A 23,109-nucleotide genomic window follows, 5' to 3' on the forward strand; every position below is an offset into this window, starting at 1 on the left:
CTTTGAAAGAGCAGGCAATGCTCTTAACCACTGAGCCATCTCTCCAGCCCCCTTCAACTCATTTTTAATAAGACTCTAGAGGTCTTTAAAGAAACTAATTTTCAAGTACTTACTGAATTGGAATATTATAGAAAATCTGATTTTGAGTCTTTTTCTTTTTAATTTTTTGAGACAGAGTTCCTCTATAGCTTTGGAACCTGTCCTGGAACTAGGTATTGTAGACTCGCCTGCCTCTGCCTCCTGAGTGCTGGGATTAAAGGCGTGCGCCACCACCACCCTGTATTTTTGTCTTGAAGGACTGCAAGTTAAACCATGTTGAAGTAATCAATAATGCCACTCTTTTTTTTGTCATTTTATTTCTTTTTTTATTTTTTTATTGAAAAAAATTCCGCCTCCTCCCCACCTCCCATTTCTCTCCCCTCCCCCTCCAGTCTGAAGAGCAGTCCAGATTCCCTGCCCTGTGTGAAGTCCAAGGTCCTCCCCCCTTGTCATTTTATTTCTTTTTGTATTATTTGTTGAAACATAATTTTCAGAATTTCCTAAAGTACTTTCTTCACATTTTTCCATCACTTTGTTCCAGGCAGGGTTTCACTATTGTCGGGCTGACCAATTCACAATACAGCTAATGTTGGCCTTGAATCCCTAATCCTCCTTTCCCCACTTCCCACATTCTGGGAATTCAGGTGTGTTATCCAACCCTTTTAATTTTATAATTTTATTTTAAGTTATTTCCAGATAGGGTCTCATCAAGTAGAGCATACTGGTCTAGAACTTACAATCTTCCTGCCTAATCCTCCCAAGTAGCTAATAAAGAAGGCATATGAACTATTTTTATTTTTTATGAAAGACAACATAATATTTTATAAATAAGTAGGAGCAATGCTACTTTCCATCCTTTTTATTCTCATGAAATTAAAACATTATGGTCTAGGGAGATGGCTCAGTGGGTTAAGTGCTGTCCACACAAGAATGAGTACCCAAGTTTGGATTCCTAGAATCCACTAAAGCTGGATGCATAAATGCAAACCTAGAATCTCAGCATCCTGTGTATGAGATGAGAGGTAGAGATCAAAAAATCCCAGAAAACCTGAGGGACAGAAGCAGCAAACCAAAGACCCAAAGTTGTCCTCTAACCCCCTTCTGTGCATGTGGCTCACATGGTTCCTATGAACATGAACACCCACATACACAAAATATAAAAATATTACAAGTCTCTTGTAATTTGTTTGCAAGGGAAACAGTGTAAAATTGGACATCATGAAGGTTGAACAGATTGTTGACACTGTCAATATTTTTTCTACAAAATATTCTTGTGTAACTGAATGCAAGTCTTACCAAATACTTTATAATAATAAGCCCGTGGTATTTTCACAGGTATTCAAGGACTACTGTAAGATGCAGGCTTCAACAGACTGACTGCACACAGTTCTACCCCTACACACAATGCAAAGGCTCAGCACACCAGCTATATCTTTAGGATTCCCTGTAGTACGGCTCCTCTCGCGATTTTGAAGACGCCTGACATATAAAAGCTTTAGCACACTGATTACATTCATTGAGTTTCTCTCCATTATATGTTCTTTTATGTATTTGAAGATTACTGGGATGTGCAAAAGATTTACCACATTGTTTACAATCATAGGGTTTCTCTCCAGTATGTTTTATTTGTTTAGGGATGATTGTGTTGTACAAAGGCTTTACCACATTGATTATAGTCATAGTCTCCAGCATGTCTTCTTTTATGCTTTTTAAGATATCTACGACACGAAAAGGCTTTACTACACTCATTACATTTGTAGGGTTTCTCTCCAGTATGTGTTCTTCTATGTGTTCGGAGATGACTGTGGTCTGAAAAGGCTTTACCACATTGATTGCATTCATAGGGTTTCTCTCCAGTATGTGTTCTTTTATGTATTTGAAGAGTAATTTGTTGTGCAAAAGCTTTACCACATTGATTGCATTCATAGGGTTTCTCTCCAGTATGTGTTCTTTTATGTGTTTGAAGATGACTGGGGTGAGAAAAGGCTTTACCACATTGATTGCATTCATAGGGTTTCTCTCCAGTATGTGTTCTTTTATGTGCATGAAGATTACCATGACGTGCAAATGCTTTACCACAGTGATTGCATTCATAGGGTTTCTCTCCAGTATGTGTTCTTTTATGTATTTGAAGATTTCTGTAATGTGGAAAGGCTTTACCACATTGATTGCATTCATAGGGTTTCTCTCCAGTGTGTGTTCTTTTATGTGTTCGAAGATTACTATGACGTGCAAAGGCTTTACCACATTGATTACATTGATAGCGTTTCTCTCCAGTATGTGTTCTTTTTTGCATTTGAAGATTTTTATCATGTGCAAAGGTTTTGCCACATTGGCTAGATTTATAGGGTTTTTCTCCAGCATGTGTGCTTTCATGCCTTTGAAGATGACTGTCATATGCAAAGGCTTTAACACACTGAGTACATACAGAAGGTTTCTCTCCAGTATGACTTCTTTCAAGCCTGCAAGGATAATTGGTACACATAAAACCTTTACCACATTCAATACACTGTTGAATCAATATATCTTATGAATAATTTTTACAATTTGGTCCAATTGTAAAGATAAAATCTAAGATTTTATCATGGGCTGTTTTGCATCTTTGAAGATACCTGTGATGGTAAGATCCTTTATTACATGGTTCGCATACACAAAATATTTTTATATGAGATTTTGCACCTATTTCAAGGGAGCTGGAAAAACTGAGAGCATCACCACTCTTACTGCATTTATAAATTATCCTATACATTAGACTCATAATCTATTTTTTTTTTTTTGGTTTTTCGAGACAGCGTTTCTCTGTGGCTTTGGAGCTTGTCATGGAACTAGCTCTTGTAGACTAGGCTGGTCTTGAACTCAGAGATCCACCTGCCTCTGCCTCCCGAGTGCTGGGATTAAAGGCGTGCGCCACCACTGCCCGGCTCATAATCTATTGTTAAGTCACCTAGGACAAACAGAAGTTTATGCTCAGTCCTAGTGCTCATAGGGCTTTTCTGCAGTGTTTGTTGATGTATTGAAGCTGGGAAACCAAATACTTGTATACTTGAATCAAATTCAAGAAGTATATTCAATGTGGGGACTGCTACATAACTTTTAATTGTTCTCAGAGAAAAGTGTTATGCCTGCCCATATCCCTATGCTCATATGACTTGTATCCAGAGTGACATATGAAGAATAACAAATAAAAGGCTTCCATATTGAAGTCACACAGTTTGACTTTGTTTCTCACAGACATGTGGTATAGGGATTAAGATTTCTCGATAACAACAGCACCTTGAGTCTTGGCCCTAACTGCAGCTCTCACGATACGCAGCCCAGGAACAACAAGTATATGAGTAACACTAGTTTTCCTATGGGCTGTATGCTTATTACAAAGTTTTGGAGATATACTTATTACCTATTCAACATGTATACCTTTTGTAAAATGAGTGGTATGAAACTAAATAGATCGGCAGTTCTACAGCACAGCTCTCATAGAACTATGATTCAAATGGTGGTATCTGTTAAGGAACCATTTCCTTGTCTTCTTTCTTAATAGAATGCCTTGCAAATGCAATTCACCTACCTGAAATTGAGGTACGGGTTTTGTGAGAATTTAATAATCTTCAATGTACATGAATTTATGTTTATTTACACTGTTGCTTCTGCTTACAACTTCCAGGACACATTACAATCCCTTCAGAGGCACGTTTGTATCAGCTTGCTCATGATAATTACCTTCCATGTTTTTGAGAACTTTGACAATGTTCCTCAATATTATGGTCTTCCCAACTGTATCCTAAAATATAGTACCAGAAAATGTAGGTATATTATTGAAAATTGTGCAAACTTTAAGTTACTATCTTTGGTGAACCTTAGAATCATGCCTGATTTATTCACCTCACTCTTCTTTCTCAAACTACAGAAGAGCAGCAAGAATCAAGGTAACAGTTCTCCCCTTATTTCAAAACCTGAAGGAAGATCCAGTCTTACCTATGGCAGTGAGGTTCCTGTAGGTCTCCAGCATCACATCTTTGTAGAGATTCTTCTGGAAAGGATCCAGCAACTTCCACTCTTCCCAACTGAAGTCAACATGCACATCATCATAGGTCACTGCCTTCTGAAATGACCCATACATGTGTACAACAGAAAGCATGAGAGTGACATTGTAAATATATACTTCTTTGACAGTATTGTCATACAATTGTGGTGCTCCTCATACTTATTACATGATAGACATTATAAGGCAATCCCCAAGTCACTTTAGAAGGAAACTGAATAGGAGCTTCACCTCTGTCATTTCTGTACACTGTAAATGGGAGATCATCGTGCAAGAGAAATGACTATGAAACAACAGATACAAGTAAACAGATCAACAAAAGGAAACAAACCAACAGTTCAGAGTACACAGGAATAAAAGTGTATAATTTCTAACTACAAAATAGAAAAATAAGATGGGTAAGTTGACTGTATTGGCTCACACCATTAACCGCTGCACTCAGAAGTTCCCGAGGTGAACACCAACCTAGGCTATGCAGTCAGTTCCAGGACAGTCAGAAGTACATATTAAGGCCCTGCCTCCAGAGGGAGAGATAGCTCAGCAGTTAAGAACACTGGCTATTCTTCAAGAGGTCCTGAGTTCAAATCTCAGTAACCACATGGTGGCTCACAACCATCCATAGTGAGATCTGGTGCCCTCTTCTGGCCTGCAGGGATACATGCAGACAGAACACTACATACATAGTAAACAAATCTTAAAAATAAAGACCCTGCCGGGCAGTAGTAACATACACCTTTAATCCCAGCACTAGGGAGCACTCAGAGGCAGAGGCAGGCGGATCTCTGTATTGAGGCCAACCTGTTCTGCAGGAGCTAGTTTCAGGGGCTGGAGAGATGGCTCAGAGGTTAAGAGCATTGCCTGCTCTTCCAAAGGTCCTGAGTTCAATTCCCAGCAACCACATTGGTGGCTCACAACCATCTGTAAAGAGGTCTGGTGCCCTCTTCTGGCTAGCAGGCATACACACAGAATATTGTATACATAAATAAATATTTAAAAAAGCTAGTTTCAGGACAGGCTCCAAAGTTACAGAGAAACCCTGTCCCCCATGCAAAATCAAACAAAAAAAACAGATTTTTTTTAGTGATTTTTTTTTGTAGAGTTATGTATTCACTCCAGTTCTATATTTACCTTCCAGAAACCTGATCTACCCCAAATTAAACTGTAACGTCAATGATATTTTACTAACTGGTACTGCATGTTGTGGAGGTCCAGAAAGGTGAGCCTATTTCTACCTTGTCTGATGGTCCAGAAAGGTGAGCCTATTTCTACCTTGTCTTATGGTCAAAGAGTTTGGAGGTTGTTCAAAATGGTTGACAAGTATAGCTACATGTCCCGACTCAGGATGTGTTTGCTTGGTTCTTTTGACACTAAGATGGCTCATACAGATAGATCCCTTCCATCCTCACAGATGTTCAGGACATGCATGTGTACTTCTGCTCCTCCTTTTGTACTGAGGTCACCTGGGGAGTGGCTGCCTTCAGGACACTTGGTCTAAGGTGGCTTCACTGCCTAAACAACAGAATGCTAATGACTTGGTGTCTCAAAGTGTTGAAGCAATTCATTGTTCAAGTTGTCATTTATATCATGTTTAAAAAGTTCACTTGGGAGGCAAAGGCAGGCGGATCTCTGTGAGTTCGAGACCAGCCTGGTCTACAGAGCTAGTTCCAGGACAGGAACCAAAGCCACAGAGAAACCCTGTCTCGAAAAAAAACCAAAAAAAAAAAAAAAAAAAAGTCTTTTGTTGCCTTATGGTAAATTAAACACGGATGATTTCAGTATTCACAGGAACACCCTCCAGGGACTTTTCTATGGTTTCTGTTTTATTATTTTTTACAAGTCTTAGTATTCTTTACTTATGTTTCTAAATCCCCAGGCCCCTACCCTGGCAAGAAGTGGTTTTGTCAAGACTTGTCCCCTACAGCATCTTTAAACAGTTACAAATGGACAGATGAAAATGTTAGCAATATAAATGTGGAGCATCAATAATCAACACAGTGCAGAAGAGAATACTCAGTTCTTGTTGGTCTTGCATATAGGTGGGCTCAATTGCAACTATCCATCATTCCTTGTTGCAATAAGGACGCTTGTTTGTTCCTAGCTGCTTAGCCCCAAAATAATCACACAGAAACTACTAATTAAAATACTGCTTGGCCCATTAGCTCTAGCTTCTTATTGGCTAAGTCTTACATATTAATTTAACCCATTTCCATTAATCTGTGCATCACCACGAGGTTGTGGCCTACCAGCAAAGTTTCAGCACGTCTGTCTCCAGCAGCACCTCCATGGCTTCTCCTTGACTCCACCTCCTTTCTCCCAGCATTCAGTTTAGTTTTCCCCACCTACCTAAGTTCTGTTCTGCCCTGCTATAGGTCCAAAGCAGTTTCTTTATTCATTAATGGTAATCACAGCACACAGAAGAGAATTCCACATCACCTCCCCTTTTCTGTTTAAATAAGAAGAAAGGTTTTAACTTTAACATAGAAAAATTACATATAACGAAACAGGTATTAAGAATTACAGTTACAATATTTATATCCACTTTATCTTTAATCATATCTAAGGAAAACTATAATAACTATTCTTCAATTCCATCAAAGACTCCTGAAGGATATAATAAACAGGAAGTACATTGTAAGCAACTTCCAAAACTCTAGAATTGACTGAGACATCTCACTACCTGGACAGTCACCCAAAGTTCTTCTGTACTGTTGGGGCTCCCATCTTTAGCCCACTGGCCCATAGCATTTGGCAGACTTTTCCACAAAGCAGGAAATTTCAAAGACAGTTCCACCTATATTGGCAGTTTGTCAATCACTTTCTTCTGTGTCCTCCAGAATGTTCAGAATACCATCAAAGACCAGCCTGGTCTACAAGAGCTAGTTCCAGGACAGGCTCCAAAGCCACAGAGAAACCCTGTCTCGAAAAACCAAAAAAAAAAAAAAAAAAAAAAAAAAAAAAAAAAAATTACCATCAAGCAGCCCAAGCAAGAACAGTTTCTTGCCCAAATGGAGCTTCTTTGATGCCCATCCTCCTCTTGAAGTGATTGGTGCTGCCAGGAACAGATGTGTCTTACTGCCATGAAAAAGCCCTAAAACATGCCATATTCTGTAGTCTTTGAAGGGTTTTTGTTTTTTTTTTTGTTTGTTTGTTTTGTTTTTCGAGATAGGGTTTCTCTGTAGCTTTGGAGCCTCTCCTGGAAACTAGGTCTTGTAGACCAGGCTGGCCTTGAACTCACGGAGATCCGCCTGCCTCTGCCTTCTGAGTGCTGGAATTAAAGGCGTGCACCACCACCACCCAGCTTTAGTATATATTCTTGAGTATTTCTTTTGGTCTGGAAGTCTAGATTGGGGAGTAGCTTGCTCCTTTTGTACAGGACTCTGAAATGAATTAATCCAGCAGTTTTATTGAGTGTGCCTTTAGTGAAATTCATTTAGGCTCCTGAAAGGTTTGAAGAATGCCTATCTATCTGAAATTTATCTCTGTATGTACATCTAGAAAACCTAACATGACTACAAGCTTGATCATTACAGATGGGTATCTATTAACCTGTATTTCTTAGTTATATATTACATTTTTAAATGAGCTTCACAAACATAATACCATAATCAAGATCAAAAATACAGTATAGGGGCTGGAGAAATGGCTCAGTGGTTAAGAGCACTGACTGCTCTTCCAGAGGTCCTGAGTTCAATTCCCAGCAACCACATGGTGGCTCACAGCCATCTATAATGAGACCCAGCGCCCCCTTCTGGCATTCAGGCACACATGGAAGGAATGTTGTACACATAATAAATAAATAAATCTTAAAAAAAAAATACAGTATAACAAAATTGACCTTGATAAACCAAGATCCATACCCATGTAAATCTCTATAGCATATCCCCCTTTAATTGTAAACAATATTTGGGAATTCGGTCATAGTACTCTCCAAACTGCTTCCTGCTGTTTATTGTGTGAAGTAATTTTTTTTTTTCTTTTTTGGTTTTTCGAGACAGGATTTCTCTGTGGTTTTGGAGCCTGTCCTGGAACTAGCTCTTGCAGACCAGGCTGGTCTCGAACTCACAGAGATCCGCCTGCCTCTGCCTCCCGAGTGCTGGGATTAAAGGTGTGCGCCACCACCGCCCGGCAGTGAAGTAATTTTTTGAGGGGTGGTCAAAGTGACCTTTCAGGGGCTCTTGGTCCATCAAGCCATATTAGTCTGGAAGCAATCCACAGGTTTTCATCCTCTGTGGAAACAAAAGAACCTCTTTTCCAAGCAACATATCCTTAGACCCATATTTTGAATTAAAGATACCTTTAAAGTATATTTGTTGGTTACTTAGCTCCTTCACAATCAAAAACTTCAAAGAAAACACAATAATATACACAATCCAGGCTCAATGCAGGACGGTCAATGGATGTGTTAAAAGCATTTGGGGTCCATGGCTAGGAAATACTGACTTTGACATTTCTAAATGTTTTTCTGGACGCACAGAGCAACGAATAGCTGAAGAAAGAGAGCAGGACCACGGCAGCCCAGTGATGGCTGAAGTCGGTGAGCAGACACCCCCTCTGCAAAAATCATGGCCTGAACATGCTCTTCCTGCCCCACTCTTCACCCCAACCTTACAGTCTTCAGAGTAAATGATAGTCTTGTCTTCTCCCAGGCCTGGCCAACTTCCTTCCCTGTACCCTAACAGCTGAGCTCTGAGACCCATCCAAGTACTGACATTCCTGCTCTGCGAGACGCAGCTGCCTGCCACCCCTGCTGAAACCTCACCCAGTGCTGTGGCCAGAGCTCGGCTTTCTATCAGTTCTTAAGTGTGGTTCTCCCTCACAAGACCATACACTCCCAAAGTCCTTTCTTTCTAGTAATATCTGAGCTAAAGCCCATGATAAACATCTCTTTTTACCCAGGTGTGGTCATGTGAGGCAGAAGCAGGTGGATCTCTGCAAGTTCCAAAGCTAGCCTATCTACAACATAATGAGTTCCAGGCCAAACAGGATTAGAAAGTGAGAGACTGTGTCTCAAAACAGACTCAAGCGAAAAATCTCTACTTAATAAATTTTAGAGCTGTGAAACAATTGTTTAACAATTAACAAACGCACCACGCAACTGTCCCTTTACTTCTGAGAGTCATCAAGGGACGGTTTTCCTAGTGTGATACCCATCTCACCGACGGTTCTAAGGAGGTAAGACTAGGAGCAGCCAGCAATACGATCTGTGTAAAGGGGAGAGCCAGGAGAGCAGCTAGCACATACGCTCCTGGGGAAAGCCCAGAATTATACAGCCAATTATCCGCCGGCCTTGCCAAAAATGGGTTAAATTCTCCCTCACCTTGCCAAAAAGTATTTGTTCATGCTATTTCCAAGCCTTGTCCCACAAAGAAGTCACATGGCTCCCGGCACAGGGGTTTCAGGACAATATCTCTTAGTCATTTCAGGTGTCAGCCACTGTTCCCCGTCTGCCATTCTCCGAAATGAATATAGACAAGCATGGTATCAGAGCCTGGCAGATCTTTTTTAATTTGAGCCCGTTTGGTCTACAAAGTGAGCACGATAATAAGAAATGTCTTAGTAGCACACACACATACACACACAAACACAAGCACATAAATATAGTTGAATATAATTTTGCATTGTTCGAGACAAGATCTCATTATAGAAAGCTCCAGTTGGCTTAGAACTCACAATGGGTAATTATATGCTGAATTATATACTGAATATTTTAAAACAAATTCCAGTAAACATTTCATTCTATACCATTGGCTCATTATTCAAAGCCTGGCAATTTTCTATAAAAGAGGGAGCTTCCAACAATTTTCCTCATATTTACTTATACTTCAAGAGAACTGGAAGTGGGAGAAATTTCATAATCTTTATGTTCTTAGGTTGTTTTTTCTCCATCCAATCATTCTATGGAATCAATTTTTTTGAGCTTTTTCTAATTTAGAAATATTTTAACTAGCGCATTGTAAATGGAGGTGTTTGGAAGTTTTGTTTGAATGCTAAGACTCCAACTATGGGAGCTGAAACAACGCTTACCAAAGTAAATACCTCAGCTGCCAGTAACCCAATGAGTTTTTTTTTTTTTTTTGGTTTTTCGAGACAGGGTTTCTCTGTGGTTTTGGAGCCTGTCCTGGAACTAGCTCTTGTAGACCAGGCTGGTCTCGAACTCACAGAGATCCGCCTGCCTCTGCCTCCCGAGTGCTGGGATTAAAGGCGTGCGCCACCACCGCCCGGCTTCCCAATGAGTTTTTAAGAATACTTTTCTAAAATAGGTAGAAAATTTCCAGTTACCATATTGGAATTGTTGAAAAACTACTCTCTTTTAAATTTTCCTGGGGTGAAAAATAAAAGGTTGTTGGTTCACAGTTATAGCACTATTTGCTGTACTATCAACACTGAGTTAAATAGCTGTTGTTGTTATTTAACATGAACTAAAGGATGACTATATGTGACCACTAGATTTTCTATTAATAACACGAGGGGCAACTATGCAAGCCTATGTGTATGTAATATGACTGTATCAAAGGTTTATTAGCAGTGTCTCATATTATTTTCTCTCTAATGAATAACAAAACATGTACAGCCTTTGTTAGAGGTTCTATTGCTGTGAAGGGATACCATGACCACGGCAGCTCTCATAAAGGGAAAACAACTTGGCAGCATACATTTTCAGAGGTTTAGTCCATCATCACGGTGCCACGTGGTAGCATGCAGGAAGTCGTGGTGCCGGAGACACTGTACATCTTGACCCACAGGCAACATAAAGAGATGAGACTGGGTGTGGCTGCGCATATGAGACCTCAAAACCCACCCCCACAGTGGCACACTTCCTCCAACAAGGGTACACCTCCTAATAGTATCACTCTCTATGAACTTACGGGGCCAATTACATTCAGACTCCCACAGGTACTAAGTATTAATTGATAAGTATTCTGAAATCCCCCGTTGCGGGTGTCTTTGACTCATTTACTTGCTTTTGGGATCCTTACCTTCAGACTGGGCTGCCCAATCCAGCCTCGATAGGGTGGTTTGAGCCTAGTGTCATTCATTGTACCTTGTTAGACCATTGTGTGGGATGGCTTTGTGTGTCTACTTGACACCAAGCCAGAGGCATCAGAAAGGAGGCAGCCTTAGTGGATGAAATGCCTCTATGAGATCCATCAGGAAGGTATTTTTTCCTCAATTATTGATCAATGGGAGGAGGGCCCAGCCAATTGAGAGTGGTCCCAGCTTCTATAAGAAGGGAAGTCATTTGGAGTAAGCCAGTAAACAGCTCCTCCAGGGCATTTGCATCAGCTCCTGTCTCCAGGATTCTGCCCTGGTTGAGTTTCTGTCCTGGCTTCCTTTAATAGTGAACATCAGTCTGAAAGTGCAATGCAAATTAACCCTTTTCTCCCCATCTTGCTTTTTGGTAATGGTGTTTCATCACAACAATAGAAACCCTAACTAAGACACCATGTCTAGTTGGTATCTATGAGAGACCTCCTCTTCTCTAAAGGAAAATGGAAGGGGGGAGGTTTGGGGAAAAGGCAGAGGACTGAGAGGAATGGAGAGAGGAAATGGTGCGGCTGGGATGAGGGAAGAATAAATAAAACATAAATGAAAGAGAGGAATAAGAACAAGCAAAGGAAGATAGAATCAAAGAAAAACAAAAACTCAACAGGCCAAATCTCAGACAATGGGGCTTCATTTTCAAAGGGCATAGATAGTGTTGGGAGTAATTGAGTCCTGGCCTTCAGCTGCTCTTCCCTGCTAGAGCCTTCTAACTGAAGTTACTAGAAGCTGTGCCTATCCTAGAGGATCAGAGGATGGGATTTTCACCTGTTGGCCATTGACTGCAGGGTATTTAAGCCTCCATGGTGCTATTAAAGAAGGGCTTTTGTACCAGCGATTAGAAGTCCGTGTGTCGGTCTGTCTCTGCGTGTTTCCTCAGCCTCCAGCCCCTTGCCCGAAGCTCACGAACTGGGTTCTAGCACATAGAGCGCGCGTGGGGGGCAGCGGGCAGATAGCTCTATTTCTGCAACTTCTCACAAATCTCTGTCCTTTGCTACATCCAATCCCCATACGCAGCTCTCAATGGCAGAAGTCTCATAGCTTGGGATCTCCACATCCTGTGGTCTCAAATTCAACCCGCCTTCATCATCACCACTGCATACAATGAACTCACACACTCTCCTCACTGAGGGTCCGACTCTATCAAACACAGATGGGTATAATAGTGATGAACTGACCACAGGAAAAAGATCCATCCATAACTTTTAAACTTTGCATCTTTCTTGTTTCCAGAATCAGTACAACATAGGAGACCCTGCCAAGTTTGGATGGACCCCACCAAACATGCACAACTGTTATTACAGGTTCTGGATGAAGTTCCTTCCTGGGACTAGAAATCACTTTTCTTACTCCTTCCATGAATCAAAAGCTCAGCTGGATGGAGTCTTAGCCTTGGGGCACATTCCTAGACTTCCTGCCTCTTTCTCACCACCTGACTGACATATGAAACTCCCTACTGCTGTTTTTCTCTGCAAAACAGACTTTTCATTTCTTTCTAAGCCCATTTGTTTTTCACTGTAGACCTGAGTCTTAGTAATAACCACCCAGCAGAGGCAATAAATATTAGAATAATAAATAATAAATAAAATTATCTAAGAAATCAGCCCATTACTTTTTAATACCATATTACTTACTTTTTCAGTACATGGCGAGGATAAGAAAAAATTGGGGGGCCGGGCGGTGGTGGCGCACGCCTTTAATCCCAGCACTTGGGAGGCAGGAGGATCTCTGAGTTCGAGACCAGCCTGGTCTACAAGAGCTAGTTCCAGGACAGGCTCCAAAACAACAGAGAAACCCTGTCTCGAAAAACCAAAAAAAAAAAAAAAAATTGGGGCTAAAATATCCCACAAATGACCTCTGGCTACATTCTTCATGGAGTTTTATAAGCACCTGTGCTAACTTACCAGGCCACGGTCACCCAATGGGGCCACAAAGGAAGAAGTCAGGCTTTGGATAGCGGGACCACAGCAAGTCAAGGCTGTGACTGATTTATTAACAGCAATCAGACTTTTATGCCTTGATCAGAAACAGAAGATAATGGCAATTTCCAGGATCAATACAATTGTAGTTGCCATGGTGTAAGGAAGTTTGCAGACTGTGCAGGGTACACAAGATTAATCTCTGAAACCAATTGTCCTGTGAAGCTCCCATTCATCCTTGACTACGAAGGGATCATATAGAGAAACACAAAGCAGCCTGAATGTTTCACTGGTTGGGGCAGGGAGGGGCTACATCAGGAACAGGAAGGTATATTGTGCCCCAGGAGCCATGGACTTTAACCTGAAAATCCTATGACACATGTCTCTCAAGGCAGATAGTCCAGGCCACGTCCATGGTTCCCTGCAGAGCCTTACCCACTAGAATCCTATAACCTTGAGAACTACTGTCTGCAAGTACTCTCAAGATTGCAATTTTCCAGGTCCTACTAGAACAGCTGATGGAGCTCTGTGAACAGCTTTCTACGGTTTTACCATCTAAAGTCCTAATACCTTCAACAGTCACGGGTCCTTTGCAAAAACAAAATCACCTTTGAGGCACCATTTTTTGTTGTTGTTGTTCAAACTTTCTTCTCCGTTGCCATCATTAAATTCTCTAACCAAAAGCAACTCAGATAATGAACAAGTTTATGTGGTTGATACCCCTAGGTCACAATCCCTCCTTGTGAGAGATTAGGATAGAAACTCAAGCTAATAACTTGTAGAAGGAGCTGAGGGCTGTGTTCCTGCTGCCCGGCTTCCACACCACTGGCTAGCTTTTGCCCCAAAATAACAACACACAAACTGTATTCATATAAATACTGCCTAGCCCACTAGCTCCAGCCTCCTACTGGCCAACTCTCACATCCTTATCAACCCACCTCAATTAATGTGACCCACCAGGAAGATTCTAGCGTACTTCCATCTTGGGCTGGAGCTTCATCGCGTCTGCCCTGGAGAGGAGCGGCATGGCGTCTGGCTCACTTTCCTTCTTCCCAGCATTCTGTTCTGTCTACTCCACCCACCTATGTTCTGACCTATCAGGCCAAGCAGTTTATTAATTAACCAATGACCTTCCCACATCAATAACTGAAGGCAACACAAGAGGAAAACATGGTTTCCTGGCTTTCTCTCTTGCTTAGTCACTGTCTCAGGCTCAGCTATCCCTCTAATCCAGCCCAGGACCACTTGTTTAGAGATACTGACAACTCAGTGGAAGAGCCTTCCCGCATCAATCAGAATCAACACAATCTCTCTCAGACACAGTAATCAGATGTTCTGATTGGGCACAACCTCAATTGATGTTCTCTCAGATGACTCTAAGTTATGTCATGTTCACAACTGAGGATAATTAGGAAAAAGATACAATAACATACAAGATGGCTTCTTTTTTCCCCCTGGTTTTTCGAGACAGGGTTTCTCTGTGGTTTTGGAGCCTGTCCTGGAACTAGCTCTTGTAGACTAGGCTGGTCTACGAACTCAGAGATCCGCCTGCCTCTGCCTCCCAAGTGGTGGGATTAAAGGCGTGCGCCGCCACCACCACCCGGCTCATATGAGATGGTTTTAAAGAAGCAAAGCCAATGAATTAATTATACCAGTTACTAAAGCAGCAAAAAACCAAACAAAGATAGCAACAACTGGAGAACACAGAAATGCCAGGAAATGAGACAAGGCAAGCCTCTAAGATCAAGCAGAGAAAACTAAAACTGTCTCCCCACAGAAAGTTCCCAAGCCAATCAAAACTCAAGGAACTCGGAGCTGGAGAGATGGCTCAGTGGTTAAGAGCATTGCCTGCTCTTCCAAAGGTCCTGAGTTCAATTTCCGGCAACCACATGGTGGCTCACAACCATCTGTAATGAGGTCTGGTACCCTCTTCTGGTCTGCAGACATACACACAGACAGAATATTGTATACATAATAAACAAACAAACAAATAAATATATTAAAAAAAAAAACTCAAGGAACTCATAACAAGATATTGTATGAATACAAATTTGGTGAAGGTCCATTATTTTCCAGAAAATGAACATAATTAGACTACAATTAATAAAATCAGCAGCACAGATGACAGCACTGGCAAAACAAGACACCAAGGAGACCTGCAAATATAGATGATGGTCCCTTAAACAAGACACCAAGGAAACCTGCAAATATAGATGATGGTCCCTTAAACAAGACACCAAGGAGACCTGCAAATATAGATGATGGTCCCTTAAACAAGACACCAAGGAGACCTGCAAATATAGATGATGGTCCCTTAAACAAGAACAAGATCCTAATCAAAATCAAACTCCAAGTAATCACAGCCACTCATCCTGTGCACTCAGTTCTCTCCTTTGCCAGTCACAGAAAAATTGTTGGAAGGCCTGGCGTGGTGGCAAACACCTTTAATCCTGGCACTTGGGAGGCAGAGGCAGGCGGATTTCTGTGAGTTCGAGGCCAGCTTGGTCTATGGAGTGAGTTCCAGAACAGGCTTCAAAGCTACAGAAAAACCTGTCTTGAAAAATAAAAAATAAATGAAAGAAAGAAAGAAAATTAGTTGGGCAAGGAGATTGTCCCACCAAAATTGGAGATTTGCTTGAAGCTTTCTGATGTTTTAACTTTGTAGAAAATAGTTTCGAGGGGCTGGAGAGGTGGCTCAGAGGTTAAGAGCACTGGCTGCTCTTCCAGAGGTCCTGAGTTCAATTCCCAGCAACCACATGGGGGCTCACAACCATCTGTAATTCTATCTGGTCCCCTCTTCTGGCATGCAGATAGAACACTGATTAAATAAGAAAGAAAGGAAGGAAGGAAGGAAGGAAGGAAGGAAGGAAGGAAGGAAGGAAGGAAGAAAATAGTTTCGACTACTGAAAGAATCTGATTCTCTTCTGATAAAGGAAAGGATGCCTGTTAGGATCACATAGAATACCATTTTGTGTTCTATACTAGATGACCTCCTGAAGCCAACATGAGGGTGAGGAAATGAAAAATTTTCAAAATAAAATGCATGATAACAGATTTTAAAAGAATCAGTATGCACCCAAAGCAGCTGGTTTTGCTCTAATTGCTTTATAAGTAACAAGCACTTTTGAAACAAGTTTATTACTGTTTTTTGTGTATGTTTGTGCATGAAGAGAATACCTTCTACATGCATACAGGTGACACAGAGAGGGTGTCAGATTAACTGGAGCCTACCAACTTGAGTGTTGGTATCTGAACTAAGGTCATCCCAAAGAAGATGTGCTGAGGACCGCCAAGACACATAATACATTTTATTCAACAAACCAAAGTCTTTCATAGATTAACAACAAGACCATCAACACCTAACTAAATAAATGATCCTTGGGAATGTGCTGCTTCAGTGTAAGATTCTGTGAATGGTGAATTTCTGCCTTAAAGAGAACACAATCCAACGGTAGTGCCCAGTGCTTTATAACAGGAAAGCTGATTACAAAGATACACAGGCGGTGGAAACACTCAGGATTATGAAAAACTAGTACACAGACTGATACAATATGGCTTCTATACTTACTACAAAGCCACAACAATCGAGGATGTATACAATGTTTGTGAAAGGATAAAGGGAATGGGGGGGGGAAGCCAAGAACAAAGGCAAGAAAATATAGTCAACTTTTAATCAAAAGACCTAGGGACGGGCTGGAGAGATGGCTCAGTGGTTAAGAGGGCTCAAAACCACCTGTAATGAGATCTGGCACCCTCATCTGGCATGAAAGTGACCATGCAGGCAAAACACTGTATATATAATAAATATCTTAAAAAAAAAAAAAAAAAGACCTAGGGAATCTCAGTCAGGAAAAGTGGGGTCTTGACCAGTGTTACCCAGCCCCCTATGAGTCCATGTGTATAGAAATTAAATAAACACAGACTTCACAACTTCTACAAATTAACTCAAGGTGACCCTTACACTGTTTCTGACCTCCAGTCATTGGTATTTGTTCTAAAGACAGACGCCCCATGCTCTAAAGCTCTCTGCAAATGAAGATGATCCCCTGCTGTGGCTCTGCAGCCTCTTACGGTTTGTTGTGGTTTCAGATAAACCCCGTCCCTCTGATGCCCAATCCCACAACAAACACAGAATAATTTAAAAATATGCCTCCTTCCGCACAGATTACGGCACAAGATGTGGAATCTGCTCTATTGACCTGCACAATACCATGATGCCTGAGAAACCTCTGCAGAACAGAAACCCTTTTGTCCACTGGAACTGAACTTCACCAAATCACATCATGCTGGCTGGCGGTAGCAAAAAGACAAAAGCATTCTAATTATGTACGGCTGAAGATTGATCCACGTCATCTCTTTACCAGTTCCTAAACTACTTGTATCATGCGTAGGACAAACCTGAAAGTAGAATTCAATATTCAGAAAGTAGGCCTTTACCTTTTCCAGCTCATTTTCCCACCGCACATCACAAGCACTACTGTCTGTGTGTGCACACTGGACAGTGAAAGCACAGCATCAGATCCTCCTATGCCGAGACTGCAGAGCCTCCCCCTCCCCAGGAAATCCCACACAGGGAGGCTCACAGGACAAGGTTCACTGCCCGGGTCATTACATGGACCAACAGAACCACAATCTGGCTCATGGTACATTCAAGTCCCAGCAGAAATGATAGCACAGCAAACCTGCTCTGAGCACCCCACACTCACCATGGCATGGCTTATGGTCTTTCTTACAACTCCCTACAGTCCTAGAAAGGACCTGCAAGCTAGTATTCCTACTGCTAAGCCTTGCCAGAGTCCCTCCTTAGCTAGGGCCACCCATCTGGATCTCAGAATATCAGCAGCTCCCCTACTGGGTGAGCAGAGATCTAATGACTCAGCACAGGCCTTTCCAGCTCTGCCCTTCCAGCCCAGCAGACAGAGCCCCATCTGAAAAGTTTGTATCAGAGTAGACATTCTTCCACGCTCCCGGAGCACTTCCTGTTCCTTGTTCAAGGCACAGGGTCCTTTGTGTGTAGATTGCTTTACACACTCGGTGTCCAGTGCAGCCAACCCTTTGATTCCTAGCTGGGAAGTCCTGCAGCTAACCAGGTCACATTCAAACAGTGATGGTTGTCAAAGGGAAAAAGAGGCCATGAGTTAGAAAACAATGAGGGGTCATGGTAGGGCTTGGGGGGCAAGAAAGAGACTCTGGAGATGATGTAGTTTTATCTCAAATAATTATTTTGAAAAGCTGAAACAGGCTTTAGTGCCATTAACTCCAGAGTCGAGGGATGTGTGAGAGAGCACACCAAGTGAGAGAGCACACCAAGTGAGAGAGCACACCAAGTGAGAGAGCTCACCAAGTGAGAGAGCTCACCAAGTGAGAGAACACACCAAGTGAGAGAGCACACCAAGTGAGAGAGCACACCAAGTGAGAGAACACACCAAGTGAGAGAGCACACCAAGTGTGAGAGCACACCAAGGACTGCTCACACCTTTCTCAGCCTGTGCATCTGAAACCCGGAAAGGAACAGTCCTGTAGACAGGGTAAGAACTTCTTACAAAGACCCTCTATTTTGATTAAGCTAGTGTAACTGCAGTAATTTGGTTACGCAGATTCTTGATTGCCCTGGACTGTGGACCTCCAGAAATGGCCACACGAAATATTTATGAAGCATCTAAGATTGGTTACCTGACTCCACATTGCTAATATCAACTACTGCCAAAGCAGGAAAGCTCTCCCCTCCTTCCTGCCATTCCCTTTTTTTTTTTTTTTTGGTTTTCTCTGTAGCTACAGAGCCTGGCCTGGAACTAGCTCTTGTAGATTTATTTATTTATTATGTATACAACATTCTGCCTGCATGTATGCCCACACGCCAGAAGAGGGCACCAGATCTCACTACAGATGGTTGCTGGGAACTGAACTCGGGACCAGCTGGTGCTCTTAACCACTGAGCCATCTCTCCAGCCCCCTGCCATTCCCTTTCTGTGCTGTGACTACATCAGATTCAGAGTTGATCAGTGACTCAGTTCTGGCATAGGTCCTTCTTCATCTGTAACTCCCCAGGAAAAGTCAGAGAGGTTAGATGACACTCATTCTCTGGTCTCTTATCCTTCTCACTGACCAGTCAAGGCCCAGCCTGAAAGGGGTTGCAGGACTGTCTTCCCACCACTGGGCAGCAGAGGCAGGATTAGGTGTTCAAAGCAATTCTCAACTTCATAGCTCCTGAGCTGTAGGAAATTACTGCTCTCAAGAGAAATAAATAAATCAATAGCACTTGAGAAAAAAGGAATTAGATACTTTTTTTTTGGTTTTTCGGGACAGGGTTTCTCTGTGGTTTTGGAGCCTGTCCTGGAACTAACTCTTGTAGACCAGGCTGGTCTCGAACTCACAGAGATCCGCCTGCCTCTGCCTCCCGAGTGCTGGGATTAAAGGCGTGCGCCACCCGCCAGGCCAGGAATTATATTCTTTTTTTTTTTTTTTTTTTTTTTTTTCGGTTTTTCGAGACAGGGTTTCTCTGTGGTTTTGGAGCCTGTCCTGGAACTAGCTCTTGTAGACCAGGCTGGTCTCGAACTCCCAGAGATCCGCCTGCCTCTGCCTCCCGAGTGCTGGGATTAAAGGCGTGCGCCACCACCGCCCGGCCAGGAATTAGATTCTTAAAGATCACAAAACACTGGAGAACGAGACAAATAGGGAGAGGAACTCTAATGCACATAAAGAAAATGTTAAACGGGCGATGGTGGCGCACGCCTTTAATCCCAGCACTTGGGAGGCAGAGGCAGGCGGATCTCTGTGAGTTCGAGACCAGCCTGGTCTACAGAGCTAGTTCCAGGACAGGCTCCAAAGCCACAGAGAAACCCTGTCTTGAAAAAAAAAAAAAAAAAGAAAATGTTAAAAATGGTACCAAGTTAAATGACTTTTTAAAATGATAAAAATAATGCATTTTTAAGATTAAAAACTTAGTTATACTGACTGTGAGAAAGAGTAGGCCCTTCCCTAGTAGAGGGAAGGCCATTACTAAAGACTGATTGATCTTGACTATATGCACATGTTGGCTGCCGAGATCTGTAACCCGACACACAGAGTTCCAATCAATCATCTGTGTCTCAAACTTCCAAGCCGACTTAACTGTGTGAACCAGACTGAAGAGATCTGCACAGGAGAGTTTCCTAATTGCAAATTCAATATTCATTGCTTCATGGTAACTTTCTCAAACTGCACACCCACCAATCTGGTGACGTGAACTGACACACGCTGTGTAATTACAGATTAGCTCCTCCTGCCACGGCCGGGTCCTCTTTCATGACAGTGACTCCAGCAGCTGCCAGCTTACCATTTCCCCTTCACTGCACACAATAAACTATTCTCCGGTTCTGATCCGAGGGCTCCACACACAAACTGTTTTCCTGTAACTGCAAAGGACAGTCGACTCCATGACTCAAAAGGATAATTTTAAAACTCTGAGGTAGCACAGTGATTTAAACTGTTTGCAGGTGTAATATAGAGGAGAGCAAGGTCATTGCCCTGAGTGCAACAGTCTGAAATCAAGGCCACCTGAGTCAAGAGAAGAGCGCTCGCCTCAGAAACATTTCTAAAAGGCTGGAAATGCAGCTGCACTAAAATTATGTCTTCCCAGGGAGAAATCACTCCACACAATTAAGAGATTAATAAAGAAAAATCTCCGTAACGAGAGCCTGCATCTATCTCTGTCTAATGCTCAGAGGAGCAGCATTGACAGAGTCTGCATTCCACATTTGCTGTCATCCCTAGTTTCTTTTAGGGTCATGCACCAGGTTACACTCTGAACAATTTAAATGGGGACAGGAGACCGAAAGTGTGGACACTTAGGCAGATGGGAGACACAGTAAAGACATTATCAGAATTATTTCTGAAGGACACCAGTGACCTGATGCAGCAGGTCATTCTTCAGTGACAGGGTCCTGAGGGGAAAGGGACTGGGAATGAGGAAGACAGGAAAAGGAGAAGGTAGAAAAGGTAACAGCTGGGGTGGGAGGTCTTACACAGCTGCGTCTCATGTCAAGCAAGCTTAAGAAGAACAGCATCTCTTCTACTAGTTACTGGGGGGATGGAAAGAAATGGGGAGCTTCTACAAAGTCAGCAGCAACTACCACACAATGAGCAAAATTCAGAAAATTAATTAACCGTTGCACAAGGAGAATGCAGGGTATCTCAAGAACATTACTGACTAAGCCCACAGAGGCCTTGGAACTAACAACCATAGCTCCAGTGCTGGGAAGACCTTGGCCCTCAGGATTAAAGGAACCCTCCACAGAGGCCCTGGCCCCAGACCACTACCAGCTCTGTATTCCTGCTTTTAGAAAAGAAGCTCTGTCTTTTTCTCAACACACCAAGGCCTTAGGCAAAGCTCCCAAGCTGTTATACCATCCCCAAGAATGTTCCTCCTCCGTGCCTCAGGGCCTAAATGAAAGCCTTGCTTGACCAGGACAGTCCTGAAAACAAGTGTTTTCCTTTTCAAATACTTGTCACCTGGTGTCATACTGCCCCTCTCTCAGAACTATCAAGGAGAAAACTGGAACTGTAAGGCAGACCTAGCCTTTAGGTGGGTTGTGACCCCGCAATACCTCCCTGAGCAACTTGTTAGAGGTCTGTTCTTTGATACAGGGATGGGCCTATAGACTGGTGGTCACTCAAGGGTGTGGGTCACCTTTGTAATGATTTGGAGCCAAATGTCAGGAAAATCCTGGTGGGAAAAAAAAATGTGGACCATACTACCCTTATCTCTACCAGGCCTGGTTAGCATATAATCATCTTTGGGGTGTTTGAGAGACAGATAATTCCACTTTATGAGATTTACTAGCTCTAAGCATTGGTAAATCCTTTAAGTCACCAATTCTGCTCGTCTACATCACAGCTAAATGTGGAGTCCTACCCAATACACGAGATGCCTTTTACAACCTCCACAAAACTACCTGTAAACGGACCTTACAAGTAAAGGTTAAATGAAAAGTGCTGCTGTCCTTCTAGAAGATACTGGAGAAACCAGGCCTCTCCGAGTTAGGCAACCCGCCTTCCCTGACTGCACCAAAAGCGCATTGTTGTTGACTCCAAACACGGTTCCACACACAGCTCCCTGCGCCCAACGCGCTGCACAGGTGCAGCCCACAGAGCAAAGTCGTCAGAGGACCATTCGGTTCAGGGAGTTGCAGGGACCGCTTAGGAACTCACCAGACAGGGATTCTAACCCAGCCCCGGGGAGTCCCAGTCACACCGGCTCCTACACCTCACCATCTGCTCTTCCCTATCGGGGACCGCAGCCCCTCGCTCACCATGTTGTGGACAGCCTCCTCACAGCTCCCCGCAGCAGCGCTCACAGCACAGCACGCGAAAACACTGACACCAGCTCCTCTACAAAGCCAAGCCCGCAACCACGCTCCCGGAAGAACCCTGAACGGCTTCTGATTGGCAGTTCGGCGTGGAGACCCTGATTGGCTGGTGAGGCCTGAGTGACAAGCGCACCTCCCTTTGCATTACGGTGTGCTTAAAGAACCTGCACAAAAGTTTCTGACCCTGCCTTCCAGCCCAGACCCAACTACACCCCAGATCTGCAAAGGTTTGCATTTCAATAGCACTTGCCCGTGGCTCCAATTGCTAGCCCTGCTATCAACCCGCACTCCCTTAGGCTTTTACACTTCTTCCTCCTGAATGAACGTGACTGGTCTGCACAGCCGTTTCCTCTGCCTGTGTCTGCATAGCCCTTTCCTCAATGTGGCATGGAGTGATTCCCTGTGAACAGGTGGAAGGGTGCCCAGAATATTAACAACTTTAAAGAGTGATTTAAAGGCCGGGCGGTGGTGGCGCACGCCTTTAATCCCAGCACTTGGGAGGCAGAGGCAGGAGGATCTCTGTGAGTTCGAGACCAGCGGACAGGCTCCAAAACCACAGAGAAACCCTGTCTCGAAAAACCAAAAAAAAAAAAAAGTGATTTAAGGACACAAAAGGAGATGTTTGTTCTGTGGCTTCACGTTGAGTTCAGGTGAACTGAAGGAACTTTCACAGGCTCTTCAGAGAGCCAGGGAGAGAAATGCAGGGACCTGAAAAGACAACAAA

General features: G+C 42.8%; 1 protein-coding gene across 1 annotated transcript; it reads right to left on the reverse strand.

Moving 5' to 3' along the window:
* Window positions 1–1,378: 1,378 nt before the first annotated feature.
* On the reverse strand, window positions 1,379–22,394 carry LOC130863328 (zinc finger protein 120-like). The gene is made up of 4 exons (XM_057753251.1): window positions 22,329–22,394; window positions 4,012–4,138; window positions 3,757–3,817; window positions 1,379–2,501 (listed from the first exon to the last, which is right to left on the reverse strand). Exons 1-4 carry the CDS (start codon window positions 22,329–22,331, stop codon window positions 1,670–1,672), a joined length of 1,023 nt encoding a protein of 340 aa, XP_057609234.1. The 5' UTR covers window positions 22,332–22,394; the 3' UTR covers window positions 1,379–1,669.
* Between the last annotated feature and the right edge of the window lie 715 nt (window positions 22,395–23,109).

Source organism: Chionomys nivalis, chromosome 21, assembly GCF_950005125.1.
Source record: "Chionomys nivalis chromosome 21, mChiNiv1.1, whole genome shotgun sequence".
In the NCBI taxonomy this organism is placed as follows: Eukaryota; Metazoa; Chordata; class Mammalia; order Rodentia; family Cricetidae; genus Chionomys; species Chionomys nivalis.